Here is an 18,301-nt window from a genome sequence, read left to right as displayed (position 1 = left end):
TTGTCAAACATGAGCGTAAATGATTTGTCGAAACTTCATCGTATATGCTTTGTCAAACATGAGCGTAAATGTTTTGTCATGATTTCATCGTATATGTTTTGTCAAACATGAACGTAAATGATTTGTCGAAACTTCTTCATCGTAATGAGCGTAAATGTTTTGTCATGACTTCTTCATCGTAATGAGCGTAAATGTTTTGTCATGATTTCATCGTATATGCTTTGTCAAACATGAGCGTATATGTTTTGTCATAATTTCATCGTAATGAACGTATATGCTTTGTCAAGACTTCTTCATCGTAATGAGCGTAAATGTTTTGTCATGATTTCATCGTATATGCTTTGTCAAACATGAGCGTAAATGATTTGTCGAAACTTCTTCATCGTAATGAGTGTAAATGTTTTGTCATGACTTCTTCGTACATTTTTTGTCATGACTTCTTCATCGTAATGAACGTATATGCTTTGTCAAACATGAGCGTAAATGATTTGTCGAAACTTCATCGTATATGCTTTGTCAAACATGAGCGTAAATGATTTGTCGAAACTTCTTCATCGTAATGAGTGTAAATGTTTTGTCATGACTTCTTCGTACATTTTTTGTCATGACTTCTTCATCGTAATGAACGTATATGCTTTGTCAAACATGAGCGTAAATGATTTGTCGAAACTTCATCGTATATGCTTTGTCAAACATGAACGTAAATGATTTGTCGAAACTTCTTCATCGTAATGAGTGTAAATGACCCAAAAATAATGTTTAGGTGAAGAGGTGAGATCTCACCCGTTTTTCACCTGTTTTTTCACCCTCATGTTTTATCATGATTTCATCGTAAATGTTTTGTCATGACTTCATCGTAAATGATTTGTCGAAACTTCTTCATCGTAATGAGTGTAAATGTTTTGTCAAACATGAACGTATATGTTTTGTCATGATTTCTTCATCGTAATGAACGTATATGCTTTGTCAAACATGAGCGTAAATGATTTGTCGAAACTTCATCGTAAATGTTTTGTCAAACATGAACGTAAATGATTTGTCGAAACTTCTTCATCGTAATGAGCGTAAATGTTTTGTCATGATTTCATTGTATATGTTTTGTCATGATTTCTTCGTATATGCTTTGTCAAGACTTCATCGTAATGAGCGTAAATCAGACAAAAATATATTTTAGGTGAAGTGGTGAGATCTCACCTCTTTTCTCACCTCTTTTCTCACCTCAGCCGCTAAGCGGCGAGACCCAAAGGGTCTTGAATTTTCATGATTTCTTCATCGTAATGAGCGTATATGTTTTGTCATGATTTCATCGTACATTTTTTGTCATGATTTCTTCGTATATGTTTTGTCATGATTTCTTCATCGTAATGAGCGTAAATGATCCAAAAATAATGTTTATGTTAGAATGTTAGATCTAACACCTTTTCTAACATGTTTTCTAACATGGAGGATTTCATCTGATATACACATTCTTCCTTCATTTCATTCTATACACAATTTACATCATAGACGATTTAATAGATATAATACTTTACTGTTTCATCTGATATACACATTCTTCCTTCATTTCATTCTATACACAATTTACATCATAGACGATTTAATAGATATAATACTTTACTGTTTCATCTGATATACACATTATTTGGTGAAAGTATCCTAAAAATATTTGATGGACTTTAACTAAAATAATGTTTAGGGAAGAATGTGTATATCAGATGAAATCCTCCATGTTAGAAAACATGTTAGAAAAGGTGTTAGATCTAACATTCTAACATAAACATTATTTTTGGATCATTTACGCTCATTACGATGAAGAAATCATGACAAAACATATACGAAGAAGTCATGACAAAACATATACGAAGAAATCATGACAAAAAATGTACGATGAAATCATGACAAAACATATACGCTCATTACGATGAAGAAATCATGAAAATTCAAGACCCTTTGGGTCTCGCCGCTTAGCGGCTGAGGTGAGAAAAGAGGTGAGAAAAGAGGTGAGATCTCACCACTTCACCTAAAATATATTTTTGTCTGATTTACGCTCATTACGATGAAGTCTTGACAAAGCATATACGAAGAAATCATGACAAAACATATACAATGAAATCATGACAAAACATTTACGCTCATTACGATGAAGAAGTTTCGACAAATCATTTACGTTCATGTTTGACAAAACATTTACGATGAAGTTTCGACAAATCATTTACGCTCATGTTTGACAAAGCATATACGTTCATTACGATGAAGAAATCATGACAAAACATATACGTTCATGTTTGACAAAACATTTACACTCATTACGATGAAGAAGTTTCGACAAATCATTTACGATGAAGTCATGACAAAACATTTACGATGAAATCATGATAAAACATGAGGGTGAAAAAACAGGTGAAAAAACGGGTGAGATCTCACCTCTTCACCTAAACATTATTTTTGGGTCATTTACACTCATTACGATGAAGAAGTTTCGACAAATCATTTACGTTCATGTTTGACAAAGCATATACGATGAAGTTTCGACAAATCATTTACGCTCATGTTTGACAAAGCATATACGTTCATTACGATGAAGAAGTCATGACAAAAAATGTACGAAGAAGTCATGACAAAACATTTACACTCATTACGATGAAGAAGTTTCGACAAATCATTTACGCTCATGTTTGACAAAGCATATACGATGAAGTTTCGACAAATCATTTACGCTCATGTTTGACAAAGCATATACGTTCATTACGATGAAGAAGTCATGACAAAAAATGTACGAAGAAGTCATGACAAAACATTTACACTCATTACGATGAAGAAGTTTCGACAAATCATTTACGCTCATGTTTGACAAAGCATATACGATGAAATCATGACAAAACATTTACGCTCATTACGATGAAGAAGTCTTGACAAAGCATATACGTTCATTACGATGAAATTATGACAAAACATATACGCTCATGTTTGACAAAGCATATACGATGAAATCATGACAAAACATTTACGCTCATTACGATGAAGAAGTCATGACAAAACATTTACGCTCATTACGATGAAGAAGTTTCGACAAATCATTTACGTTCATGTTTGACAAAACATATACGATGAAATCATGACAAAACATTTACGCTCATGTTTGACAAAGCATATACGATGAAGTTTCGACAAATCATTTACGCTCATGTTTGACAAAGCATATACGATGAAGTTTCGACAAATCATTTACGCTCATTAACGTAAACATTATTTTTGGATCATTTACACTCATGTTCGACAAAGTCATTTACACTCATGTTTGACAAATCATTTACGTTCATGTTTGACAAAGTCATTTACACTCATGTTTGACAAAACATTTACGATGAAGTTTCGACAAATCATTTACGCTCATGTTTGACAAAGCATATACGTTCATTACGATGAAGAAATCATGACAAAACATATACGTTCATGTTTGACAAAACATTTACACTCATTACGATGAAGAAGTTTCGACAAATCATTTACGATGAAGTCATGACAAAACATTTACGATGAAATCATGATAAAACATGAGGGTGAAAAAACAGGTGAAAAAACGGGTGAGATCTCACCTCTTCACCTAAACATTATTTTTGGGTCATTTACACTCATTACGATGAAGAAGTTTCGACAAATCATTTACGTTCATGTTTGACAAAGCATATACGATGAAGTTTCGACAAATCATTTACGCTCATGTTTGACAAAGCATATACGTTCATTACGATGAAGAAGTCATGACAAAAAATGTACGAAGAAGTCATGACAAAACATTTACACTCATTACGATGAAGAAGTTTCGACAAATCATTTACGCTCATGTTTGACAAAGCATATACGATGAAGTTTCGACAAATCATTTACGCTCATGTTTGACAAAGCATATACGTTCATTACGATGAAGAAGTCATGACAAAAAATGTACGAAGAAGTCATGACAAAACATTTACACTCATTACGATGAAGAAGTTTCGACAAATCATTTACGCTCATGTTTGACAAAGCATATACGATGAAGTTTCGACAAATCATTTACGCTCATGTTTGACAAAGCATATACGTTCATTACGATGAAGAAGTCATGACAAAAAATGTACGAAGAAGTCATGACAAAACATTTACACTCATTACGATGAAGAAGTTTCGACAAATCATTTACGCTCATGTTTGACAAAGCATATACGATGAAATCATGACAAAACATTTACGCTCATTACGATGAAGAAGTCTTGACAAAGCATATACGTTCATTACGATGAAATTATGACAAACATATACGCTCATGTTTGACAAAGCATATACGATGAAATCATGACAAAACATTTACGCTCATTACGATGAAGAAGTCATGACAAAACATTTACGCTCATTACGATGAAGAAGTTTCGACAAATCATTTACGTTCATGTTTGACAAAACATATACGATGAAATCATGACAAAACATTTACGCTCATGTTTGACAAAGCATATACGATGAAGTTTCGACAAATCATTTACGCTCATGTTTGACAAAGCATATACGATGAAGTTTCGACAAATCATTTACGCTCATTAACGTAAACATTATTTTTGGATCATTTACACTCATGTTCGACAAAGTCATTTACACTCATGTTTGACAAATCATTTACGTTCATGTTTGACAAAGTCATTTACACTCATGTTTGACAAATCATTTACACTCATGTTTGACAATTCATTTACACTCATTACGATGAAGAAGTCATGACAAAACATTTACACTCATGTTTGACAAATCATTAACGTAAACATTATTTCCTGTGTTGTCGTCAAAATGTCAAGACCTTCAGGTCTCGTCACACAGTGACTGTTGTCACACTTTTTCAGAGAAGTACATTTACCTGGTGACCTGGTGACCTGGTGACCTGGTGACCCCTTCAGTTCTTCAAAAATAATTAATTATTGAATAACCCGAAACCATTAACGTTTATGTTCGACAAAGTCATTTACACTCATGTTTGACAAATCATTTACGTTCATGTTTGACACATTCATTTACGATGAAACCATTAACGTAAACATATACGATGAAGAAGTTTCGACACATTCATTTACGTTCATTACGATGAAGAAGTCATGAAAATTCAAGAGGTGAGAAAATAGGTGAGAAAAGAGGTGAGATCTCACCACTTCACCTAAACATTATTTTTGGATCATTTACGCTCATTATGATGAAGAAGTTTCGACACATTCATTTACATTCATGTTTGACACATTCATTTACGTTCATTACGATGAAACCATTAACGTAAACATATACGATGAAAAGTTTCGACACATTCATTTACGTTCATGTTTGACACATTCATTTACGTTCATTTACGATGAAACCATTAACGTAAACATATACGATGAAGAAGTTTCGACACATTCATTTACGTTCATTACGATGAAGAAGTCATGAAAATTCAAGACCCTTTGGGTCTCGCCGCTTAGCGGCTGAGGTGAGAAAATAGGTGAGAAAAGAGGTGAGATCTCACCACTTCACCTAAACATTATTTTTGGATCATTTACGCTCATTATGATGAAGAAGTCATGACAAAACATTTACGCTCATTATGATGAAGAAGTCATGACAAAACATTTACACTCATGTTTGACAAATCATTAACGATGAAATCATTAACGTAAACATTTATTTCCTGTGTTGTCGTCTAAATGTCAAGACCTTCAGGTCTCGTCACACAGTGACTGTTGTCACACTTTTTCAGAGAAGTTAAATGACCGAGTGACACATGGTGACCTGGTGACTCCTTCAGTTCTTCAAAAATAATTAATTATTGAATAACCGGAAACCATTAACGTAAACATTATTTTTGGATCATTTACGTTCATGTTTGACATAGCATTAACGATGAAGAAGTCATGAAAATTCATTTACGTTCATGTTTGACAAAGCATATACGATGAAGAAATCATGACAAAACATATACGCTCATTACGATGAAGTTTCAACAAATCATTTACGTTCATTACGATGAAGAAGTCATGAAAATTCAAGACCCTTTGGGTCTCGCCGCTTAGCGGCTGAGGTGAGAAAACATGTTAGAAAATGTGTTAGATCTCACCTCTTCACCTAAACATTATTTTTGGATCATTTACACTCATTACGATGAAGAAGTTTCGACAAAGTCATTTACGATGAAGTTTCGACAAAACATTTACACTCATTACGATGAAGAAGTCATGAAAATTCATTTACGTTCATGTTTGACAAAGCATATACGATGAAGAAGTTTCGACAAAACATATACGTTCATGTTTGACAATTCATTTACGTTCATGTTTGACAATTCATTTACGTTCATGTTTGACAATTCATTTACGATGAAGAAGTTTCGACAAAACATTTACGTTCATGTTTGACAAAACATTTACGTTCATGTTTGACAAAACATTTACGTTCATGTTTGACACATTCATTTACACTCATTACGATGAAGAAGTCATGACAAATCATTTACACTCATTACGATGAAGAAGTTTTGACACATTCATTTACGTTCATTACGATGAAGAAGTTATGACAAAACATTTACGTTCATGTTTGACACATTCATTTACGATGAAGAAGTTTTGACACATTCATTTACACTCATTACGATGAAGAAGTTATGACACATTCATTTACACTCATTACGATGAAGAAGTTATGACACATTCATTTACACTCATTACGATGAAGAAGTTATGACAAAACATTTACGTTCATGTTTGACAAAACATTTACGTTCATTACGATGAAGTTTCGACAAAACATTTACGATGAAGAAGTTATGACAAATCATTTACACTCATTACGATGAAGAAGTTTTGACACATTCATTTACGCTCATTATGATGAAGAAGTTATGACAAAACATTTACGTTCATGTTTGACACATTCATTTACGATGAAGAAGTTTTGACACATTCATTTACGTTCATTTACGATGAAGAAGTTTTGACACATTCATTTACACTCATTACGATGAAGAAGTTATGACACATTCATTTACACTCATTACGATGAAGAAGTTTCGACACATTCATTTACACTCATGTTTGACAAAACATATACGTTCATTACGATGAAGTTTCGACAAAACATTTACGATGAAGAAGTTATGACAAAACATATACGCTCATGTTTGACAAAGCATATACACTCATTACGATGAAGAAGTTTCGACAAATCATATACGTTCATGTTTGACAAAGTCATTTACGTTCATTACGATGAAGAAGTTTCGACAAAACATTTACACTCATTACGATGAAGAAGTTTCAACAAATCATTTACGTTCATATTTGACAAATCATTTACGATGAAATCATGACAAAGTCAAGACCTTTGGGTCTTGCCGCTTAGCGGCTGAGGTGAGAAAAGAGGTGAGAAAAGAGGTTAGATCTACCCTTCTACCCTAAGCATTATTTTTGCTGAATTCAGCAACAAAATGAACGAGGTCAGGATATATGCAAATACCTTTGAATTCATTCATAACACCCTTTGTAAGCTCGTAAATGTTTGTTTTGAGGTCGAGCCACTTTTGGCTCGACCGTATTCATTCATCCAAAACTCAAGAATTTCCTGCATGAATTTTGTATAAAAACCAACCGTCGAAATTCAGACAGTTGCTATATTCTTCACAAAATGCCTTATAATACTCTTCGTTCTACAAAGCAAGCATATCATTGGTTTGAAAACCAACAGACAAAAGAACTTTTAGAAGAATTTCCTCATATGTTTGCTTCCCTCGGAAAACCGAGGGAAGAGATTCCGTATGAAAATTCAAGAGGGTGAGAAAACATGTGAGAAATGAGGTTAGATCTACCCTTCTACCCTAAACATTATTTTTGGGTCATTTACACTCATTACGATGAAATCATGACAAAACATATACGATGAAATCATGACAAAACATTTACGAAGAAGTTTTGACAAAGTCATTTACGAAGAAGTTTTGACAAAGCATATACAATGAAATCATGACAAAACATTTACGATGAAATCATGACAAAACATTTACGAAGAAGTTTTGACAAAACATTTATGTTATACAGTAATGTTAGTCATGAATGTTTGTCCTACGTGTTGGCGTTAGTGTTGAAAAATAATGTTTGTCCTACATGAAGCCGTACAAGCGTTTGAATTTGTTTATGAATAAGATTACACTCTTGTTTTCTGTATCTATCATACAAACATAAGCAGCACCTGTTTTTGTAAAGTTTATATGAAGTTTTCGATAGTTAAGACCTGTATAATAATAGAATGCGTCCTCATTCTCAACATAGTAGTAGAACTCAAACGAATGCTTACCATAATCTGTTATTTCAACAGCTTCGTCAGATATTTCATCAACGAACTCATAAACTATATCGCCATACTTGCTTTTATTTCTATTGTTTTCAGATTTAGAACACCAACGAAGGTTTGAGATTCTGTTGTCCGTTCTATCATGATTTATATGGTCTATTTCTTTCAAATTGTTTGGATTTTCAATCCACTGTTCTGCAATAATTCTATGCTTTAAGAGTTTATGTTTGTTTAAATAAACACAAATATAACCATCACCGTTGTCAAACTCACTTACAACTCTTTTGTTACTTATGCGCCTAATTGGATATGGGTACTCTGAAAAGATTTCATAGTCATTGTCATGTTCGAGTGTTTGCCAATGTCCTTCACCTTCCATGCCTTTCACTCAAATAAAAATTTTCAGAAAAAAATAAAACTAGCGTAGATTTTACAATACTGCGATGGTAGAGTTTAAGTACTACTGTGAACAGCATGAGATTGAAGTAATGAGTAAAGGAGACTTTGAAACGCTTATGAAAGACAGTGAGGAGGTCGTTCATGCAATGATGAAATAGTTCATGCAATAAGGAGGTCGTTCATGCAATAATGAAATAGTTCATGAGAACAGTAAGGAGGTCATACATGCAATAATGAAATAGTTCATGCAATAAGGAGGTCGTTCATGCAATAATGAAATAGTTCATGCAATAAGGAGGTTGTTCATGAGAACGGTGTTGAAATAGTTCATGCAATAAGGAGGTCATACATGCAATAATGAAATAGTTCATGCAATAAGGAGGTCATACATGAGAACAGTAAGGAGGTCATACATGAGAACAGTGATGAAATAGTTCATGAGAACAGTGAGGAGGTCATACATGAGAACAATGATGAAATAGTTCATGAGAACAGTGAGGAGGTCATACATGAGAACAATGATGAAATAGTTCACGATGTCGTTCGTGAAGAAGCCATTGCAACAAAGAATGAGATAAAGGATTTCATAAAACTTAACAAGGAGGAGTTTAAAGAAGGCTATGAAGTGAAAAGATGTGAAGAAGATTTCTTGGCGTATTTGAAGAAAAAGAGACTAAAGCCAATGTCTCAAAATAAGTTTCAATCGATGTTTGAAAAGAAACGTTTGAGCTATGGTGGTGTAAGAAGCACATATTACTTTGTTAAGAAGTGAGGACATTTATTTTTGTCGTTAGTGTTGGAGTTTGTGTTTGTTGTTTGTATTTGTCATTTGTGTTGAGGTTAGTACTTGATGTTAGTGTTGGAGTTTGTATTTGTCATTTGTGTTGAGGTTAGTACTTGATGTTAGTGTTGGAGTTTGTGTTTGTAGTTAGTGAGAGAATAAATTAAATCATGAACTTTGCCATGGTCTCTGTCCCTAGTAGTTTTCATTAAGTTCTGGAAATAATGAAAGTCATAAACTTTGCCATGGTCTCTGTCCCTAGTAGTTTTCATTATCTCACAGAGTTAATGAAAGTCATACTTTCTATCAGATGAAGCATGCAGATGAACATAATGAAAGTTAGTGAGTTTGCCACGAGTTATGAATAAAATATTGACATATTAGATGAGATAGTTGATGAAACAGGTGAAGATAAATTAAATCTTGGACTTTGCCACACTCTGTCCCTAGTTCCTCAAAATCCTTGACAACGTTGCTTAGAAATTTTGGTTCAAAACCTCATCTAATTTTAATCTGTTATGCTACCTGTTAAGTTTCGCGAGATTATAAATGTCATGGAGTTATATAAAAAGGAGGGACAGCTAGGGACACTGGAAGTACTTGTAAGGCTATCTGTTAAGATTGCATGAAATACTAAAAGTCATGAAATCCATTATCGCTGTGCTAGCTTCACCTTAGAGTAAAATGACAAATAAAGTCACTGAAGCAATGAAACAAAAGTTTTTGGTAGAATACCTTAAATCAGGAACTATTCCAGAAGGTTTTTACATTCATACTATGAAAGATGGTAGAGTTCAGTTTAGAAAGATAAAGCAACCATTAGATAAAGAAGGAATTTTGAGAAAGATTAAATTACATGAGGACAACATTGCTGAACTTAGGAAGAAGTTAGAAGAGTTGGATAAAGGAAGAGAGTTATAAAGTAATGAATTCAAGTGGGTGAAAAAACAGGTGAAAAAAGAGGTGAGATCTCACCACTTCACCTAAATTTATTTTTGTGCTATGTTTTCATACGTGTGGGAGTGGTGAGATCATTAATTTTTAAATAAATGTGGGAACAAAAATATAACATTTCTACTCAGCAGGAATGAGACCCTTACTGACTATGTATTCGTTTAATGCTTGATGAAAACAATGGTACATATTATCGTATGGGTATACACAGCGTCTGTTTCCATCGTCGTCGTATATGTAGAGCTCAAATCCGGTCCAACCTTCTTTTGTACAATATGTAGCTTTATTTAAGTATGCATTTATGTAGATAAGGCAATTTTCTTCATCGCTCCAGAAATAATTTTTGTTCTTTGTTGAAATAGTTTTCGTTCCTCTGCGACCATAAGGAATGTATGCAATGAACTTTGCGTCATAAGGGATTGTAATATATTCAGGGTTTCTTTCATCGTCAATGGGTCTGTCTTTGTTAAAATGCATGTTTCTCAGTTTTACTTGAGTTTTGAATAGTTCACGGAAACGTTCTGGGAAAGAGTCATAGTAAATGTAGTCGGACATGTCTTTGTAATGAAATAAAAAATTTTAAAAAAATAAAAATAAGGTTATTTTTTATTTAGTGAGGACGGTAGTGAAGTCATTAGTGAAGTCGTTAGTGAAGTCGTTTATGTGTCAGATGGTTTTGTAAATATTTAAGGTTATGTTGGTGTTTGTGTTTGTGTTGTAAAATATACGTTACTGGTTTCGTAAAGTGTCAAAACCGCTAAGTGGTGTATGGAGGCGCGCAGTGCCACAGTACCCAACTTAGGGATACTAACTATAAATAAGTTTTTGAAATTCCTCCTTTATATTGTGAAACACAAGAATTAATTAATTGTTTTTGCTCAAATGTTGGTGGATTTGGTTTTCTGCCGCGACTAACTTTTGGTAATTCGATTTCTTGAAGTTGAAATGCTCTTTTTATTGTATTTTCGGCAACATTCAATTTAATTTTACCATTTTCCAATTCAACTTCCTTCTTCTATTCTTCTTTTAGCTTCAAATAGCCATTCTCTGCTTATAGATTTGGCAGTAGTCATAAAAGTGGTCCTTCTTTTGTGATAAGATTCAAATTTGAATGTGGATGATAAATAAAAATCAAAAATAATTGTTATAATGTTGCATGCTAAGATCAGTCATAATGTAAACCTCTCAATTTTATTGTCGTGGGAAGTATCTCAATTCCTTCAAAAAAATTGAAAAACTATTTAATTTTAAAAATATAATACTTTTAATCAGTTAATTAATTGGAGATATTTTTAAAAAATCACTTTTGATAATACTTTTGAGAACTTTAATTAAAAAAATATATTCAAAAATATCCAGGATATCAAGAGGGAATTGTTCCTTATGAGGTATATAGTTATGATGTATACCTCATAAGGAACAATTCCCTCCTTAAAACGAGAAAACTTGTTCGAAATTGTTTATCATTTCGAACAAGTTTTCTCGTTTTTAATAAGAAACTAAAGGCTATGAGGCACTGATTATATATTAGTGCCTCACAGCCTTTAGTTTCTAATAGATAGCTGGGAAACTTTCTCCAAATGATAAGTTATTCAGAGAAAGTTTCCCAGCTATCAAGAGGGAATTGTTCCTTATGAGGTATATAGTTATGATGTATACCTCATAAGGAACAATTCCCTCCTTAAAATCGTAGACATTTTTATACTTATTAATCAACCATTCAAAATCATATTCCTCTGAAAAGTTATTTTATTAAAAATTTAGAATTTTAATAAATATAGAGTTTGAATTTCATACAATACCTATATATTTTCAATAATGGGATTTGAAAACCATTCTCAAAAGTTCTCAGAAAACCTTTTTTTTCATTAATTTTAAGAAATCTGAGTATTAAATTAAGTGATAAATTCGTTTGACACTACTTTAATTTTTAAATTCAAAAAATTATATGTGCTTCTTAAAATGACTCAAAAAAATTTTATTATAAAATTATATACAATATTAAAAATCCCACAACATTTTTTACTTTACATAATCGTACTTCCTCGACGATTAATTTCCACTTAATTTCTATCATTGACCGAACTTAGCATGCAACAATAATTTAAATGAAGAAGTAATTTAAAACGATTTTATTTATGATCAAATTTTATATATTTTTTTGGATCAAATCCATTTTAATAGAATTTATATACTATTCATCTATTAGTAAACACTACCGTATATTATTTTTTAAGCTATCTTATTTTTTGAACTTTTATTCAAATCTTTGGTCGCAAGAAGAATTGCATGATAAATAAAAACATTTAATCAAAGTCAATTTTATTTTTCATATTCAAATGGACTGAGTGTTAACATTTAACATTTTTTGCTAATTGTCGTCAAAAATTAGGCGTAAAGCAAAAATTGATATTTCATATGGTTTTATGATAGATAAGCATTATATTCCCACTCATTATATTCGTAAATTTTGAGGTTTATCCTTCGCTTTTAAGATCATTGAATTTGATTTTTATATAAAATAGTTATATATTAAAAAAAAAAAAGGGATCGGGGCTTCCAGGGGTTGCGCCCCTTCTAGCCCTGAAGATGTTTAGTAAAATTGAAGTTTTTATTCGGAAATGTTTGCTTTAATGTTTTTTACGGATGGAAATGAACTGGATATCGTCTTCTTCTTCTTCTTCCTCCTCCTCTTCTTCCTCTTCTTCGTCATCGTCGGCGTCGTGGAAGAGGACGTAGTTCATCCAAATTCTGTATGGACGTCCTGATTTGGATTTAAATGAGATGGACATATTTTGTGTGAGTGTTATTTCAGTTTCGATAAAGAGTTGGTGTGCTGGTTTGAATATATGTTCGACGTAGGAGAATTTATGCAACTCATCTTCTCCCAATTCTGTATTGATACAGACTTCGATGAAGTCACCACTGAGAATGTCTTCGCCTGTGGGCATATCCACAACAATTAAATGAACGACACAATAGTTGTGAAATTCATTAGTAGGAAATACTGTTGCAGGCGTATTATATGAGGGGAAAAATGTTTTTGCTTCCCCAAATTCATCTGCAACTTCATCTCCATCGTATCCGTTGTTAAAAGCTTTAAATTCATGTACAATTTGAGCAAATTGTTGACGGAGATTTGGTGGCATACGTAAGCAAGCTTGTAACAATGTCCTACCTTCCACACACTCAGCAAATATGGGAAGGTAGGAACATATAATATCCGTCAATTGGTCCTGGTTGGGGACCATTTGACAGAGTTTTGTGTATGCCGTTATTGTTTCTTTAACGGTATTTGTGTAGATACGGTTATATGGAGTATTTCCCTGGTTGTTAAGGGAAAAATACTCATCCGATTGTAATTTCAATCTTGACCTCAACTCTTTGTTCGGTATTCTTTGGTCTATTCTTAGAGCTGTATTTGTTCGTGCGGGCTGTGGTTTTAAAACATTCGAGTCAAGTTTTAATTGCTTCGAATTGGATGTCGATTTGAAATGGGAGTCTTTTGAGTTCTCCTGAGCTTGGTTCTGTATTAAAGACTGAATAGCAGTGTCAGCTTCTTGTTTTTCGAGATAGTATTCTATTGAATTGGGCTTCACTGTTCGAGACGCGTACATTAGACAAAAATGAACTGTTTTTTTTCGGACTACTCATAGAAAAGTTTAAAATAAACCGTTTTCGTCAACGGTAACCCCCTATTTTTTTATTTTATTGAAAAGTCTCCGTTGGCAAACCGTTCCATCTCAAATATTGAATGAACTATAAACGTTTTTTGTTTTCTATATATACTTTTTTGTCCAACGGTAAAACTTTTTACACAACGTTTTTTGAGAGTCGTCGCCGTTGACTTTTTTGTAGAGCACTCAAAATAGTATAACTTTGTCCGGACAAGTAAGGGTCTATCGTCGCTACAGGAAAAGTTACAGGCGTTCCAAGGAAGTATACTTTGAGAAGCCTTTTCCCTTATAGAATGAGATAGGACGGTTATTTTACAAAACTGACAACACTTTGACCGAGTAGTTTTTTGTGCTGAACAAAAAGTGTCATATAAACATCTGTCAAAAACCGTTTTTAACTTCACTTAAAATGCCACGTAAGCTACGTAAGAATATACGTAAGAGGAAGAGAGCATTGAAACATCCAATAGTAAAACTGACACCACAACAACAGTTGCAACAAATGCTGAATGACCCCACTATGTTGCAACAAATGTCAAGCAATCCTATGCTTTTAAACCGAGTTATTGGTGCACAGAGTGGAGGTTTAAGAGCGGCACTTTTAGCGAAAATGGCAGGCTATGGTGGAGCTGCAGACGGAACAGCCTATAACCCTCAAAGTCAAATGAATTTGAGTTCACTCAAAAATCAAATAACAGATGTCAAAAAGTCAAACATAGACATACAGAAACAAATAAGTGAAAACGAAAAGAAACTAGAATATGACAGACACACAAAGAAACTCAATGAGTTAAACGTAGAGAAAAAGAAGAAAGAAGAACAACTGAAAGAACTAAGTACAGAGGAATATGCGAAAAAAGTGTCAGAAAAAGCAGCAGAAGTAGCAAAAATGGAACAAGATGTTGTAAATTTGAAAAACCATACTACTCAATATAAAGTACTGAAAGATGAAGAGATAAAACAAAAAGCCCTGAAGACATATATGGATAGCGATGAGTATAAAAAAGAAGTTGAAGCAAATGTAAAGGCAGAAAAACTTTTACAGTTGCAAAACCAAACCGTACAGTATGAAAACTTAGCACAAGAAAGTAAAAATAACGACGCGGCTATGCAAAAGGCAATGAAAAGCGCAGAATATATAAAAGCTAACAATGACTGGTTAGATGCCCAAGCCAACGCTAAAGCAGCCCAACTTATAGGGTCAATAAGGACAAAAATACAAGCGGATGAAGACAGTTCAAATGAAGCTTTAACGAATGCTGACTTTAAGAACGCCTTTCGAAGCTCTTCATAGTAAGGTGAAACAAGTGAACGACTTCTCATCTGGAAAGAAACTGAAGTCTGAAGGTTTCGACAAAGAGTTAAAAGAAGTAGCACAAAATATGACGAAAATAACAGATGCAGCAACGAGACAGGCAGTTCAAAGTGCCTATGACGCCGTTAGAGCAACTGTTGTGAAAAGTCAAGAAAAAGAGTTACAACAGACCAAAACAGACCTAGTAAATGCTTTCTTAAAAACGAAAAGTCAGGTAGGACATTACGCTGCAGATGGAACATATGTGCCAGCTGGTGGAACTTATATACCAGCTGGTGGAACTTATATACTAGCTAGTGGAACTTATATACCACCAAACCCTCCAAGAGAAGCACCTGCACCAGGACTACCTAAAACATTTACATCGTCACATGGACACAGACACAGGCATGCACCAAAACCAACACAACAACCAACAGTTCAAAATCCAGCACAACAACAACAACAACCAACACAACAACCAACACAACAACCAACAGTTCAAAACCCTGCACAACAACCAACAGTTCAAAACCCTGCACAACAACCACAAACAGAGCAAGGACATAAAAGAAGTAGAGAACAAGGAAACCAAGAATTCTTAAAAATGCTTAAAGAAGACTATGGTTACCCAGATACTATTGACTTTAGTGACAGATATAAAGAAGCTATTCGAAAGTTCAAGGATGGAAATACTGACCCGAACCTATTTAGCTTTATGACTCAGCACCAAATCGGACATAATTTCAAACCTGGAAAATACAAGCTCGCAAAGGGATATGATTTAATAGCATATCATCCAAATGACATGAACGAATTTACTCCGAGATATTTGGTGTCAGAGATAAATGATAAAGATAATTCAACTCTCTTCATGAAACGCGTAAAAAATAGAGACGGAACGAAAGAACAAAAGCTTATGAATGCGGATGACGTAGATAGGGAAATTGTTGAAAACGGTCTCGGAATATATGAAATGCCAGCAGATGAGGTACAAGAAACTCCACAGGAAGAAGTTCAGATACAACCAGACATGGAAGAAATAGTTCAGCAACAACAGCTAGAAGAGCCTGAAGGAAACGAACAAGTCACTCCTTTGGAAACTAACTTCACAGAACTAGATGAAGATTTGGAACAGCCGAAAAATCTTGACCCTCAACAAGAGTATGCGGAGAATATGGAATATTTCCAAGAGTCTAAAAAAAATTCGGCTGACATAGTAGAAGAATATCGAAAAATGTTTGCCGACATACAAAAGACTCCAACACCAGATGAAAATATTCGGCATAGAATGGAAGTACTGAAAGAAAATGTACACAAATACAACAACCCTTTTTACTTACGAGCATTTAACGTTCAATCTTTGGATGAACTCGGTGAAAATAAAAGGTTAAATTTCAAGAAAACATATAGAAATGAAACATTGTTTAAAGTTCATTCAGAACCTAACCAAGATGGAAACAAACCTACTTTTGTTTCTGCAGACGATGGAACTACAATGAGATGGGGTCATAAAGCTAATCCGGATAGGTGGTTCATAAACTTACAACCACAATTCCAAGAAGTTGTAGACGCAATGGAATTGAATGGTGAACGAGATATAGCTGGTATTTTAAGCGCGGCTTTAATGCCATTGAAAGATATGAAACATGCAGATATTTTGAACCAGTATGAAATGAACATGGCTGATGGAAATATAACACCTGACGTTCTAGAACATTTATCTCAAAGAACTACACAGAACCATAAAGATGGTATATTTGGTGAAGAGTTTAGAAAGAAAGTTATGGACAGAGAAGGAAGAGAACCTATTGTACATGACCTTGCAAATGAAAGTTTACAAAATGTCATAAAAACTTACTTTGCAGACAATGAACCGAGAATGGATGAATATTTAAGTAAACTCAAATGGACAGTACCAAATGAAATGTTAGTATTGAAAAACATGTTCCTTGACAAAATAAAACCAACTACAGAAATAAACGACGCAAGACTGAAAGATTGGGTAAAAGCTTTCCCATTCACAAAAGATATAATTGGTAACATGGAAAGAAAACCAGAATGGCTACAAAAACATATATTTGGAAACGAGCATATTCCATATGGACAGGCACTGTTTGAAGAGCTTGAACCGGAAACTCAGGAAAGAGTCATGCAAACAATACGCGAAGACTCAAATACAGACTATGACAAACTCTTTCTAGGATATAGGTTACCTGAGATGGGCGACCAGAGCCAAAGGCAAAAAGGACATGGGAAATTTGCAACATACTAGATGAACATAATGCAAAGATGCAACAACTTCAAGCAGAGGGCAAGTTACCAAAGCGACACCAAAGAAGAAGAGTAGAACAAAGTGAAAGTAGTGAAGAAGTAACTTCATCTAGTGAAAGTAGTGGCAATGAAGGAAAAAGAAGAGTTAAAAACTCAGTCAGGAAGAAAGTAAAGCTTGGTCGGAGTGGGTTCTATTATGACATATAAATCCAACTATTCTATATTTTTACCCATATGAAATGTACGCCGCTCAGAATATAACGCCAACAGTTTTGGATGCCATGAATGGAAATGTTTCCGAATGGTATAACGAATGCGACAATGCCATTAGAAGGTCAGAAATAGTTCCTGGAACTTACGAATATACAACTGCTGTTTCTTATGGAAACGTAGGTGAGTTTGGAGAAGGTTCTTCAACAACAGTAGATATTGCTTGCGACAGGTTTCATATAATTTCTATTGACAACTCTTTCTTATACGTGGAACAAGACATTGAAATAAAACCTTCTGCCAAGTTGTCTGACAAGAAAGGTTGCAATGGAATTTTCTATGTCGGATACCAATATGCTCCAGAATTTT

At 33.8% G+C, this 18,301-nt stretch overlaps 8 protein-coding genes across 8 annotated transcripts, besides 2 other annotated features; 4 read left to right on the top strand and 4 right to left on the bottom strand.

Annotated features, from left to right (window-relative positions):
- Positions 1-8,152: 8,152 nt before the first annotated feature.
- TVAGG3_0334230 (His-Me finger endonucleases family) lies at positions 8,153-8,722 on the bottom strand (the record flags this gene model as incomplete). Its single annotated transcript, XM_051230580.1, has 1 exon — positions 8,153-8,722. The coding sequence occupies one exon, from the start codon at positions 8,720-8,722 to the stop codon at positions 8,153-8,155; it is 570 nt and encodes a 189-aa protein (XP_051100310.1).
- Positions 8,723-9,109: 387 nt separating this feature from the next.
- On the bottom strand, positions 9,110-9,253 carry TVAGG3_0334220 (uncharacterized protein; the record flags this gene model as incomplete). Its single annotated transcript, XM_051230579.1, has 1 exon — positions 9,110-9,253. One exon carries the CDS (start codon positions 9,251-9,253, stop codon positions 9,110-9,112), a length of 144 nt encoding a protein of 47 aa, XP_051100309.1.
- A 954-nt stretch (positions 9,254-10,207) lies between these two features.
- Positions 10,208-10,444, top strand: TVAGG3_0334210 (uncharacterized protein; the record flags this gene model as incomplete). The annotated part of the gene is made up of 1 exon (XM_001295273.1): positions 10,208-10,444. The coding sequence occupies one exon, from the start codon at positions 10,208-10,210 to the stop codon at positions 10,442-10,444; it is 237 nt and encodes a 78-aa protein (XP_001295274.1).
- Positions 10,445-10,597: 153 nt separating this feature from the next.
- Positions 10,598-11,032, bottom strand: TVAGG3_0334200 (uncharacterized protein; the record flags this gene model as incomplete). The annotated part of the gene is made up of 1 exon (XM_001295272.1): positions 10,598-11,032. The coding sequence occupies one exon, from the start codon at positions 11,030-11,032 to the stop codon at positions 10,598-10,600; it is 435 nt and encodes a 144-aa protein (XP_001295273.1).
- Positions 11,033-11,290: a terminal%2Cinverted (terminal inverted repeat of Maverick-2 transposon ID:TVAGG3_0333900).
- Positions 11,033-18,301: part of a mobile genetic element that runs on past the window's edge.
- On the bottom strand, positions 13,108-13,728 carry TVAGG3_0334190 (uncharacterized protein; the record flags this gene model as incomplete). Its single annotated transcript, XM_001291614.1, has 1 exon — positions 13,108-13,728. The coding sequence occupies one exon, from the start codon at positions 13,726-13,728 to the stop codon at positions 13,108-13,110; it is 621 nt and encodes a 206-aa protein (XP_001291615.1).
- On the top strand, positions 15,044-15,384 carry TVAGG3_0334180 (protein of unknown function, DUF4106 family; the record flags this gene model as incomplete). The annotated part of the gene is made up of 1 exon (XM_051230578.1): positions 15,044-15,384. A coding segment is annotated over one exon (341 nt), but the record flags the coding sequence as incomplete, so codon positions are not given.
- On the top strand, positions 15,537-16,873 carry TVAGG3_0334170 (protein of unknown function, DUF4106 family; the record flags this gene model as incomplete). The annotated part of the gene is made up of 1 exon (XM_051230577.1): positions 15,537-16,873. A coding segment is annotated over one exon (1,337 nt), but the record flags the coding sequence as incomplete, so codon positions are not given.
- Positions 16,947-17,584, top strand: TVAGG3_0334160 (protein of unknown function, DUF4106 family; the record flags this gene model as incomplete). Its single annotated transcript, XM_051230576.1, has 1 exon — positions 16,947-17,584. A coding segment is annotated over one exon (638 nt), but the record flags the coding sequence as incomplete, so codon positions are not given.

Source organism: Trichomonas vaginalis, chromosome V (assembly GCF_026262505.1).
Source record: "Trichomonas vaginalis G3 chromosome V, whole genome shotgun sequence".
NCBI lineage: Eukaryota > Parabasalia > Trichomonadida > Trichomonadidae > Trichomonas > Trichomonas vaginalis.
This window is presented reverse-complemented; position numbering and strand designations above follow the sequence as displayed.